Source organism: Sus scrofa, chromosome 2 (assembly GCF_054392235.1).
Source record: "Sus scrofa isolate SSC_HxYL_T2T_F1_AM1 chromosome 2, Sscrofa_HxYL_maternal_Yorkshire_Landrace_v2.0, whole genome shotgun sequence".
Lineage (NCBI taxonomy): Eukaryota > Metazoa > Chordata > Mammalia > Artiodactyla > Suidae > Sus > Sus scrofa.
The window spans coordinates 150,950,135-150,963,390 of NC_139384.1; the positions used below are offsets into that span (position 1 = coordinate 150,950,135).

The following is a 13,256-nucleotide window of genomic DNA, read 5'->3' on the forward strand; positions in this document are numbered from 1 at the left end:
CAGGCAGAATTCTCTCCCCAATTTCAAAACTTCCCCGAGATGTTTTAAAAAGGAGGATTTCTTCTTCTTCTTCTTCTTTTTTTTTTTTTTTTGTATTTTGTCTTTATAGGGCCACACCTGAGGCACATGGAGGTTCCCGGGTTAGGGGTCTATCAGAGTTGTAGCCTCCGGCCTACGCCACAGCAACACCCGATCCGAGCCGTGTCTGCAACCTACACCACAGGCCACGGCAATGCCGGATCCTTAACCCACTGAGCGAGGCCAGGGATCGAACCCGAAACCTCGTGGTTCCTAGTCAGACTCGTTTCTGCTGTGCCACGACGGGAACTCTGGATTTATTCTTTTAAGTACAGTAAATACTACTTAACATTCAAAAAATAACTTAAATACTAATGGGACAATGCTAATGGCTGGGTGAAGAAAACACTCATGATCAAAAGCATTATGGCGGATCAAAGTGGAAACTATAACCAAGACAAACAAAGTAGAGGAGGTAAATGAACAAGCTCCAAATTACCTTTGTTATAAAGTTTGAGTCTTTGTTGTACAGATGTAATGGCTCCCAGGACTGAAAGGCGGTTTACTCGTGACTTAATGTTAGATGCAGTTCCAAACTCATCTGCTAACATTTTTGCCACTCGTGAAATCTGGTCTTTGGGAGGAATGATCAGTGATATCATGCTTGTGCCATTGCTGTGGAAGAAAGAATAACATTAGAGGTTCAAGGAGTTCCTGTGGTGGCTCAGCGGTAATGAACCCAACTAGTATCCATGAGGACACAGGTTTGATCCCTGGCCTTGCTCAGTGGGTTAAGGATCCAGCGTTGCTGTGACCTGTGGTGTAGGTCTCAGATGTGACTTGGATCTGCATTGCTTTGGCTGTGGTGTAGGCTGGCACCTCAATTCGACCCCTAGCCTGGGAACTTCCATCTGCCACAGGTGCAGCCCTAAAAAGACAAAAAAGACATTAGAGGTTCAAGTATTACATAAATATAAAGGGAGTTAAGAATGAGATGCCCCTAAAATAGTTGAAATAAATCACTCTCAAGATGATCATGAAGGTAGGGGCTATACCCACTGTAATCAAAGTGTACCCACAACTAGGAAGAGTGTACAGTATGGATCAACAGAACAGACTAGAGAGCCCAGAAATAAACCCACACATCCATGGTTGCATTAAATCTTTGACAAAGGAGGTAAGAATACACAATGTATAAAAGACAGTCTCTTCCTCAGAAAGTGGTATTGGGAAGGTTTGACAAATGCATGTAAAATCCATGAAGTTAGAACACTCTCACACCATACACAAAAACAAATTCAAATGGCTTAAGGACCTGTATTTAAATATAAGACACCATAAAACTACTAGAAGAGAACACAGACAAAACATTCTCTGACATAAATCACAGTAATATTTTCTTAGGTCACTCTCCCAAGGCAATAGAAATAAAAGTATAAACAAACAAATGGGTCCTAATTAAATTTACAAAATTTTGCAAAGCAAAGGAAACCATAAATAGAACAAAAAGACAACCTGTGGAATGGAAGAAAACATTTGCTTAATTTCCAAAATATACAAATAGCTCATACATACAGTCCGTAACAAAACCCCCAAAGGATCCAATAAAAAAAATGGGCAGAAGACCTAGTAATTTCTCCAAAGACCTACGGATGTCCAACAGCACATGAAAAAAAAACTCAACATTGCTAATTATTAGAAAAATGCAAATCAAAACCATTCTGGGGTATCATCTCATATTAGTCAAAATGGCCATCACTACTAAGTATCCAAATAAAACCTGGAGAGGGAAGGAGAAGCAAACATTCCTTCACTATTGATGGGAATATAAGTTGGTGCAGCCACTATGGAAAACAGTATGGAAGTTCTACAGAAAACTAAAAATAGAATTACCCTATGATCCAGCAATCCCACTTCTTGGCATATACTAAGACAAAACAATGATTCAAGGGAATACATGCACTCCAGTGTTCACTGCAGTACTATTCACAATAGCCAAGATATGGAAACAACCTAAACGTCCACTGACGGATGAAGGGATAAAAATGCAGACAATGAGATATTACTCAGCCATAAAAAGAATGAAATAATGCCATTTGCAGCAACATGGATAGACCTAGAGATCATTATGAAGTCAGACAGAGACAAATAACCACATGATATCACTTATATGTGGAATCTAAAATATGATACAAGTTGAAGTTATTTACAAAACAGAAAGACTCACAGACATAGAAAATAAACATAGTTACTACCAAAGGGGGAAGGCGGTGGGCAGGGATAAACTAGGAGTTTGGAATTAGCAGGTACAAACTACTATATATAAAACTGACAAACAGTTCTCCTGGTGGCACAGCGGAAACGAATCTGACTTGGAACCATGAGGTTGCGGGTTCGATCCCTGGCCTTGCTCAGTGGGTTAAGGATCCAGCATTGCTGAAATGTGGTGTAGGTCAAAAACAAGGCTTGGATCTGGCGTTGCTGCGGCCCTGGAGTAGGCCAGCGACTACAGATCCGATTAGACCCCTAGCCTGGGAGTCTCCATATGCTGCAGGTGTAGCCCTAAAAGGACAAAAGACAAAAACAAAAACTGAAAACCTGACAACATGGCACTATATAGCACAGAGAACTGTATTTGATATCCTGTAATAATGTATAATGGAAAAAAATATGAAAAAGAATATCCATGTATAATGGAGTCACTTTACTGTATACCAGAAATACAACATTGTAAATCAACTATACTTTAAAAAAAATTGTTTTAAAAGGGATATGGCAGGTGCTCAATTATTTGAATAAATATTAACTATGTAATATGTAAAGAAGCAAGGGACTAAGGGATGCTTGGGAAACACATCATAGTCCCCAAGGACAAAGAGAGAAGCTTTGATATGGGTGGACAACAGGCTGGAATCTGACCTTGAGTCCAAGGCAGGGGCTTGGAATCTGGTGTTTCTTCAGAGAGTGAGGCCATCACAGGATGGTGCAACAAGTCTTTCCAAAGTCTAGATGAAATACCAATTTAATATCCCATTTCCTCCTTTTAAAATTCCATGCTCACTACAAAAATTTATAATCACTAATTTAGCACCCTAAGTATCCTGATAATGGGAAATGAGAACCTTGGATTCACACAAATATCTCAGTCAGGTAATCTCTCTGATACCACTCCCCCTAAATAAATGGATCACTAAATATATTTTATATATTAATCACTTTGGAGTTTGATTAAAGAGAGCAATGTTGAGTCTGATCAACTCTAAGTACCCAAGCATATTCAAATTTCTACAACTTAAAAGCAGGACTAAACCCTGAACTATGGAGACAACCACCAAGATCTTGTCACATGGGAGAGGTCCCTTCTGAGCAGTCACCGCCTCTTTGTAACCTTAATACTGATGCCAGCAACATATCTTTTTTTACCTAGACATTCTCAAGATGCTTATTGGCATCACCAGTTAAGAAATACCTCAGTTCGGAGTTCCCGTCGTGGCGCAGTGGTTAACGAATCCGACTAGGAACCATGAGGTGGCGGGTTCGGTCCCTGCCCTTGCTCAGTGGGTTAACGATCCGGCGTTGCCATGAGCTGTGGTGTAGGTTGCAGACGTGGCTTGGATCCTGCATTGCTGTGGCTCTGGTGTAGGCCAATGGCTACAGCTCCGATTCAACCTCTAGCCCTGGGAACCTCCATATGCCGTGGGAGTGGCCCAAGAAATAGCAACAACAACAACAACAACAACAACAAAGACAAAGAAAAAAATACCTCAGTTCAATATTCCTAGTTTTGTTTTTTTTTTTTTTTGCTTTTTAGGGTCGCACTTGAGGCATATGGAGTTTCCCAGGCTAGGGGTCTAATCGAAGCTACAGCCACTGGCCTACACCAAAGCCATAGAAACTCAGGATCAGAGCTGCATCTGCGACCTACAACCACAGCTCACGGCAACGCCGGATCCCTAACCACTGAGTGAGGCCAGAGATCGAACCCGAAACCTCAGGGTTCCTAGTTGGATTGCTTCTGCTGCGACACGACAGGAACTCCCCTAGTTCTATTTAAAGAAAATGTGAAACTACAACATCAAAACATACCAATTCAATGATTATTATTAGGCTAATGCAAATTAAAACACAAAACCACTCCACACCCAATAACATTGTCCACTATTTACAAAATAAAATAAAAAAAGACGAACAAAAGTAAAATATTGGCAGGGCTACAGAGATAAGGGAACCGGTATGCACTGTGGATGTTAGGTGACGGTATACCCATTCTGGATAACAGCATGGCAGTTCCTCAAATAGTTAAACAGACTCAATCTAGCAGATCTAGCAATTCCATCTGAGTATGCACCCAAAGAGTGAAAGCTAAGAACCAAACACTCGTGTACTATTGCTCAAAGGAGCAACAATCAAATCAATCAAAATTGTCAAATGTCCACCAATGGATGGATGTATACTGTGAAAGTACTCAACACTATTAAACCGTACCCTAAAAATGGTTAAGATAGTAACTTTCTACACCACAGCCACACAGGATTCCAGCCGAGTCTCCGACTTACACTACAGCTCACAGCAACACCAGATCCTTAACCCACTGAGCGAGGCCAGGGATTGAACCTGCATTCTCGTGGATACTAGTTGGATTCATTTCCTCTGCAGCACAAACTCCAAGATGGTAACTTTTATATGTTGTATTTTGCCACAAAACAAAACCCACCTCTGAACCAGTCAGTCGATTTATATGCTTAAAAAATTTAAGACACTTATTTCCCTTAAAAAAGAAGTTTTCAACCATGGTTGCACATTAAAATCATCAAATGAGTTCATTCTAGGTGGTTTCTCTTCAAAAAAGGTTCCTGTAAGTGGAATTCCATAGGGTGCTTTTCTCATGTGACTCTCTTCTTAGTTTAGGAAATGCAAATCCTATGAACTCTCACTAATACCCAAAAAAAAGTAGAAAATACTATTTAAAGTATTCAATTATCTAGGCATTCCCATCGTGGCTCAGCAGTTAACAAACTCAACTGGCATTCATGAGGATGTGGGTTCGATCCCTGGCCTTGCTTAGTGGGTTAAGGATCTGGCGTTGCCCTGAGCTGTGGTGTAGGTCACAAACGTGGTTTGGATCCCGAGTTGCTGTGGTTGTGAGCTGGGCCGGCAGCTACAGCTCCGATTGGACCCGTAGCCTGGGAACCTCCATATGCTGTGGGTGCAGCCCTACAAAGACAAAAATACATACATACATAAAGTATTCAATTATCTAGATCAAATGGACCTGAATAGACATTTCTCAGATACAGGATGTGGAGAAACTGAAACCTTTATACAACACTGCTTAATATATAAAATGGTAGAAACAGCTTGGCAGCTCCCCAGAAGGCTAAACACAGAGTTACTGTATGACCTAACCATTCCACTGCTAAGTATATGCTCAAGAGAAATGAAAACCGAGGTATACACAAAAAGTTGTGTTCACTGAGGCATTAAAAAGTAGGAAAAAGGAGTTCTCTTGTGATGTAGTGGGTTAAGGATCTGGTGTTGTCACTGAGGCAGCTTGGATCACTGCTGTGGCCTGCAGGTTCAGTGCCTGGCCTAGGAACTTCCACATGCCAGGAGTGCAATCACAGAATCAAAAAAAAAAAAAAAAAAAAGGTAGAAAAAAATATATCCACCTGATAAATGGATAAACAAAATGCAGTATATTCACACAATGGAATATGATTCAGCAGTAAAAGCGATGGAGTGCTAGTAAATTAATTACATTACATAAATAATGAAAAAGTTTTTTTTTTAAAAAAGATCATGCCTGCATTGTTCTATTTATATATAATGTTCAGAATAGACAATTCAGAGACAGGGAAAGGAAAGTGACCACCAAGGTAGAATGGGGAATGACTGGCAATGGGTATGGGGGTTTCCTTCTGGCTTGATGAAAATGTATTGTACATGTTTAAAAAGCTGATCTGAGCCAAAGCATGTTAAGAAATGAGATCACCTCAGACATAGAGATTAGATCTGTGGTTGCCCAGGGGGAGGAGAGTGGAGGGAGGGGGATGGACTGGATCCAAATGATTACATTTAGAATCGATAAACAGTGGGGTCCTACTGTGCAGCACAGGGAACTATACCCAGTCTCTTGGGACAGACCATGATGGAAGATAATATAAGAAAGGGGTTTTGTAATATACACATACATACACACACACACGATTGTATATACATATACTTATTGTATATACATATACATATGATTGTTCACTTTTCTATACAGCAGAAATTGTCACACTGTAAATCAACTATACCTTATTAAAAAGAAAGAAAGAAAGAAAGAAAAGGAAAAAGAAATGTGATCACCTAAACTTTCCCCTAATCACCAAGCTTGCGTAACGTCATATAGCCAGTGTCTGGCGGGTGGAAGTTGGAAAGAAAAAGAAATTAGAAATATGGATAGTGTCAACTGAGATGGGCCTGTGTGCCAAATGACTAATAAGAAAGAAGAGGCAATAGTGAGGGGAATGACATCAAAAAACAGAGAAAACCCCTATATTATCTTTATAACTACAGCTGTTTGCAATTTGGAAGTGTCTGGAAATGTATCTTCCTAGATGAAAACTAACTTCACAAATGTGTACCTTGGTACCAGCATTAGAAAAGGACCCCCTTTACACAAGACCCCACCCTCTGAAAGTTTTCTCCTAGTTGTAAATTCTACAGGTTCCCCAGTCACACAAGTTTTCTTTAGAAGGAGACAAGCTGGCTATCGAGCCCTTCCGCTATCAAAATAGTTACTCTCTGATTGTCAGCTAATGTTCTGTCTCCAAAACCAACGTGGTTTCTGGTGGGATTTCTATTCAATACCTTGGGCTTACAACCTCTGATACTTTCCCCAAAGAACTACAAGTTGATTGATGACAGTACATTGTAAAGTATGGTGTGTGCTCTGCTGCCACCCCTTGGATAGGGGAACAACTAAATATTCTAGCCAAACCAGAGAATCAAACAAATTTATGATAAGCAACTTCATTTGTGAGCAAACATAAGCACAAACTGATCATTCATAAACAGAAAACAAACAATAAAAAACTGCTTCCAGGATATATTTCATGTCTTGATAAAGTATATCCAAACACCACATCTGACCCATGTTACTTCTTCATCTATATAAATATATACATCTAGTTCCATTATTTAAATTAGTTAAACATCTAAATATAGTACTGACAAACCAGAGTGATTATGAAGAATCCCTTGCTCATGCACACACGTATCTACACTAAGTCACCTGTATCACTCTCTAATTTTAATTTTCATAGCACAACTACATAGAAGGAACTTTTAAAATCCAAGATAAAGTGCCTAGAAAGAAAAAAAAAAAACATCAGATACACATACAGTTCCACTTGTGGCCACATTTCAGTTTCAGAATTAGATGGAAAAAGAATTCCCAAATGAAACAAACCGGTATCTTCTATTACAAAGAAAAATGCTCTTTATAGTTAGTTAGTGTTCTTTGGATCCAATTTTTCAGCAACCAAATATAACAAACTGCTTTACTTCTAATATTTATCTTGCTAGGCTTCTGAAGAAAAACTTTTTGAGAAGGTGCTCCAAGGACAGCAGGGGTGAAGGCTCAGAGCTCAGGAAGCTAACAGGCACCAAACCCCAAAGGATGCAAAATTTGAGGCTAAAGAGGATGTTGGAATAATTTAACTGAATGAACCCAAAATGCCTAAAGGAAATCCCTAAAGCAAGATAATCATGCTGAGGACAAAGCAATGACCTTAAGATAAGCAGCTATTTACTTTTCACTGCAGACAGCTTAAGAAGATAAGCATTCATTAAGCAACTTTATGGTATAGTACTAGAGTTGGACAACCTTACACTCAACTCACATCCATGTAAAATCCTAGAGGAGACAAAGTAACAGAGACAGCTAAGAACCTAATCCTGTTATAGGATTCCACCTGTAAATTGGTTTGGAAGTACAGCTAGCCAAATGGTTTTGTTTGGTAGATTTCCATCAAGTCCCCAAATCTGGAAACACTCCTTGGAAGTTAGTCTTGGCCTCTTATCACTTTGAATTGTGACTAATGTTAAAGAAAAAAAAAAAATTACCTTTCACTAGTTTCCCTTTGTGCCTCTCTCTACTCAATCTAGGGGAAACCTTAAGTTTCTGAATTCATCAAACACCTGATTGGGGATGAGGAAATAAGGATGGCTTCTACTCTAGAAATTTAAAGGCTACTACATTTTTTCTTCCAGGAAAGTTTCCAAACAGTGCAAACACTCCCCAAACCCCTACCCCCCACCCCAGGCAAGACACTCAAAGCTGCGGAGACCAGTTTGTATAAACACCAAAATAAAACCAAGGAAGCCAAGTATTTCATTTTAAAGTAGAGCGAACAACATTCAGGGGAGAATGAGGAATAAAGCTCTCACTAAGGAGCTGCTGGCAGTATATGTAAACTAAAGCCATCTTTTAGTAGTTTTCATCCACTCCTCTGCTTTGTCACTGTCCCTTCCCCAAAATCAAAAGGCTGTCATTCAAGAGCCACTGAATTATGAGGTGTACAGCAATGATTCACATGCAGGTTGTAAAAAACGGCGAAACCAGACACAACATACAATATGCCCTGGAAGGCTTCCAGGGGCCCCTGTTTCCAGCTTACTTCTTGTTCTCATCATTTAGGGGCACTTTCATATATCAAAGAAAAGTTCAGCAGTGCTTCCACCCAGAAGCCTAACTTCTGAGAAATAAAACAGCTGGGAGACAGAGGAAGTAGCTGTACACAGACTAAATATGGACAGTAAATAAAACTAGATGAAACTCAGGAAGGAAGAGAATTTAAAGAAACAGCCAGGAGTTCCCGTCGTGGCGCAGTGGTTAACGAATCCGACTAGGAACCATGAGGTGGCGGGTTCGGTCCCTGCCCTTGCTCAGTGGGTTAACGATCCGGCGCTGCCGTGAGCTGTGGTGTAGGTTGCAGACGCGGCTCGGATCCCAAGTTGCTGTGGCTGTGGTGTAGGCCGGTGGCTATGGCTCCGATTGGACCCCTAGCCTGGGAACCTCCATATGCCGAGGGAGCAGCCCTAAGAAATAGCAAAAAAAAAGACAAAAAAAAAAAAAAAAGAAAAGAAAAGAAACAGCCAGCTGACAGCTTTCTGTCCCCTCATTCTCAAAGGTTACTGTTGAAGAAAAGTATCTTTCCCTAGGATTGGAGGTTAGGGTAAGACCACCAGTTAGTTACTTAACCAATCCAAGGTTTCATGCCCCCTAAACACTATGGCCAGAGAAACATAAGGTTGTGCGAATTGTCAGGACTGAAAGCTCTTTCAAGAAGAAAACTCAGGGCTCCTACTGTGGCATATTGGGTTAAGGATCCAGTGTTGCCACAGCTATGGAATAGTTTGCAGATGCATCTTAGATTCGTTCCCTGTCCAGGGATCTTCCATATGCTGCAGGTGCAGCAAAAATAAAATAAAATTTAAAAAATTACTGTGGATACCACCTTACACCAGCCAGAATGCCCATCACCAAAAAGTCTACAAACAATAAATGGTGGAGAGGGTGTGGAGAAAAGGGAACCCTCTTACACTGTTGGTGGGAATGTAAACTGGTGCAACCACTTTGGAAAACAGTATGAAGATTCCTCAAAAAACTAAAAATAGAATTGCCATTTGATCGGCAATCCCACTCCTGGGCATCTATCCAGGGAAAACTACGACTTGAAAAGATACATGTACCCCAATGTTCTCTGGGGCACTATATACAAAAGCCAAGACATGTAAGCAACCTAAATGTCCATGACAGAGCAGTAGATAAAGATGTGGTACATACATACAATGGAATATTACTCAACCATAAAAAGGAACGAAATAATGGCATTTGCAGCAACATGGATGGACCTAGAAATAATTTTATGCTAAGTGAAGTTAGACAGAGACAAACATCATATGCTATCACTTATATGTGGAACCTAAAAAAAGGACATGATGAACTTATTTGCAGAATAGAAACTGACTCACAGACTCTGAAAAACTTATGGTTACCAAAGGAGACAGGTTGGGAAGGGGGAGGGATGGGCTGGGGATTCGGGATGGAAATGTAAAAGTAGGTTGTGATGGTAGTTGTACAACTATAAATATAATAAAATTCATTGAGTTAAAAAAAAAATCACATCACTGTGTCTCGGCTTACTTTCTATGCCTCTAAGCAGGACCTCAAGGAGACTCCATGACTTCACCCCTACCTAAAGAGAAACTCAAGGGAGTTCCCATCATGGCACAGTGGAAACAAAACCTGACTAGGAACCAGGAGGTTGTGGGTTGGATCACTGGCCTCACTCAATGGGTTAAGGATCTGGTGTGGCTGTGAGCTGTGGTTTAGGTCACAGATGCGGCTCGGATTCTGGCGTTGCTGTGGCTGTGGCGTAGGCCGGAGGCTACAGCTCCAATTAGACCCCTAGCCTGGGAATCTCCATATGCCAAGGGCGTGGCGCTAAAAAGCCAAAAAAAAAAAAAAAAAAAAAAAAAGAGAGAGAGAGAGAGAGAATCTCAGAGCCTGTTTGCTCAAAGTAAGCTGCAGTCATTTATCCTAGCACTCACACAACCACAATGAATTCTGAGGGCTCAGATGTGAGTTTCTAGCTGGAACCTGCCCCCATAAAATTCCCTGCCATCCAGCCTACCAGCCCTACATAATATAACAACTTTCAGGTTAGGGCCAGGAACATTTAAGGGACTGCTCACTGTACTCTCTAGTTGGGATTTAGAGGATATATTCCCCAAGAAGCTTTCATCTCAGTGTTTGACTGAGATATGCCTAGGATATTGATGACCAACATTTCTCCTATTCCCTTTTCAAGCTCACAAAGCTCATCTTATTATTTCTGGGATTTATTAAATAAGCTAGCTACATTATATGTATCACCAGCCGAAAATCCTCTCGAGTTTCTCCTCCTTTTTGTGATTTTATTTACTACGAGTTTTCCATTTTTCTTTCGCCAAATGCACAAAAGTAAGTTTAAACTTGGAAATTAAAGCAAATTTTATCATCGGTTTAATATGGGAATGTAAGAGGGTGGTTACCAGCACGGGTTTTCAAATGAGATAGGCCCAACCTAGGGCAGATTCCACATAAATCCATTTGGGACTCAGTTTCTACTTATTTCACAAGGTCATGAGGATTCTATAAAAGAATGTAAGTCAAGTGCCTGGCATGGATAGCAGATAGATCACTAATGGTGACTAGATGCAACTGATAGCTTCTCATGCCCCACCCCCTTGCCATTAATAGAAGTCAGAAAGACTTAAAGGCATGGCACGGCTGGGGGCAGGGGGAGCAGCAGCAGCAGCACTGCCGGTGGTACTGAAGTCTTATTTGAATCTGAGTGAAGTCCAAAGAGAGTTGACTTTGTGGTAGGTGGTTATCACTTTTATTGGGTTACAGAGCCTGCCAAAACTTTCAACAGAACAAAAGAACCAAACCAAAACCACCTAGTTCAGAACAAGATGGTTCTAACCCTAGAGGCTGTTTTTGTGATTTATCACAAGGGAGAAATAGAGAAATTAATTCCCCTTTAAAACTTTAAACTACACTTGCTTACACTAGCTTCTTGAAGGCAGAAATCATTTTAGTACGTAGTGGATGCTCAAATATTTGAGAATGAGTAAGTGGTTAATTGCTAATATAAGAAATAGGGTCTTCTCTACATGCTCTAAGCAGACACCAGAGATTTATTCTAAACTACTAAATAAAGCACCAATGAAAAGTTTGCCAATCTTTGGAGAGGAACTAACATGTGCCTGGAAATGACTAACTGTCCTTGCTTTAGCTTCACTATAAAGCTCAAAACATCCCATGAGTCTTTACCATAACGAAACTAACACTTCCAAAATATCTTCTTTTGCCACCTTTAATTTGGTCCGCCCTCACTGATCCTGCAGGCAAGAGGTGAATGGGGCTACCTTTTTAAGAGCTTATAGAAATCAGACTAAGGGAGAATTCTGTTACTATTCAGAGGCTAGACAAAGTTACTGGAAATATTGACCTTAGGGGTCAGATGCCATTAACAGATGGGAGAAGTAACAAGATCTGAACATACTAAGACATTAAAGCAGCCCCTATCCTAGAGGATACAACTCAGGATGTCCCAAAATTTTTTAGCAGAAAGTTTACAAAAGGCTTATTTTAATGTTTCATCCTCAAAAGCTCTAGGATCACTGTCATCCAAAACAAAAACTGTATATACGTGATGGAGTAGTTTTTCTACAATTACAGGAATTTACTTTGTCATAAAAAGGAAACCAAAAACAAACAAATCATCCTAGTGGAATATTCCACCAGAGAGCAGCAGAAGCTGGAAAATTTCTCTAGCACTCTCACATCAGCACAAGGCCAGTAGCTATCAATCGCAACCAACATTAGGGACTAACTAACAACCAGTGTTCCAGAGAGGACCCTATATATGAAAAAGTCCACTTCTTATCTTTCTTGCAAGTACTCTTCAAGCAAAACAAAAGCCACAGCTTTCCTGTTAATTTTCTTTCTAACACACAAATGAGGTTCTTGGGAAGGATTTAAGAGAAAGTTATTTCCCTCACCAATGATGCTCATTAAAAACAAACATGTTCAGTACCCAAGTTCCTCCTAGAGTAGATTTGCACACAGCATGCCCGTTCCCTTTTATCTTTGCTCCTAGGTCTCAGCACACCTGCTCCCTCTGGTAAACCGCAAATCTCCATGGACAAGAATCCTCCTTTTAAAAGAGAATGGAAGATGTTTCTATTCAGCAAAAGAAATACTAATCAAAGAACACAGTGGCATAGTATAATAGTTAGGATCAGAGACTTTAGAATTAGTAAAGTGGGAACAGAATCTAGCACTGCCCCTTACTAGGCTGTGATATTAGGCGAGCTACTTAATCTCTCCGTACTTCAAATTTCTTCATCCATGAAATGGCAGTAATAGCTTTCCTTACAGAGTTGTTGTGAGGAGCCAAAATACAATGCTCTTCAAGCCATCTTCAGAAAACTAGTTTCATTACTTGATTAAAATACATCTGTTTTGTCCATGAACCTCTGTCTTTCCTGAGGATCCAGCTTGCTTAACCGGAGTCACAGAGGACAGGAGATGCCAGAGAATGGGGTAGCTAGAAAAGAAGAAAACTTCTTTTTCTTCAGTTAAAAGCTAAAAATGTCCACAAGTATTAAGGAATTCATGTTTGGGGATGAGTACATTT

At 40.2% G+C, this 13,256-nt stretch overlaps 1 protein-coding gene across 2 annotated transcripts in view; it reads right to left on the reverse strand.

The window, feature by feature from the left end:
* The window catches only part of ETF1 (eukaryotic translation termination factor 1), a 32,451-nt gene that overhangs the window by 10,274 nt on the left and 8,921 nt on the right, over positions 1 to 13,256 (reverse strand). For both annotated transcript variants that reach the window (XM_003123975.7, XM_005661694.4), the window contains exon 3: positions 518 to 693. In XM_003123975.7, the coding sequence (XP_003124023.1) occupies positions 518 to 693 (176 nt within the window). The remainder of the gene's footprint in view (positions 1 to 517; positions 694 to 13,256) is intronic.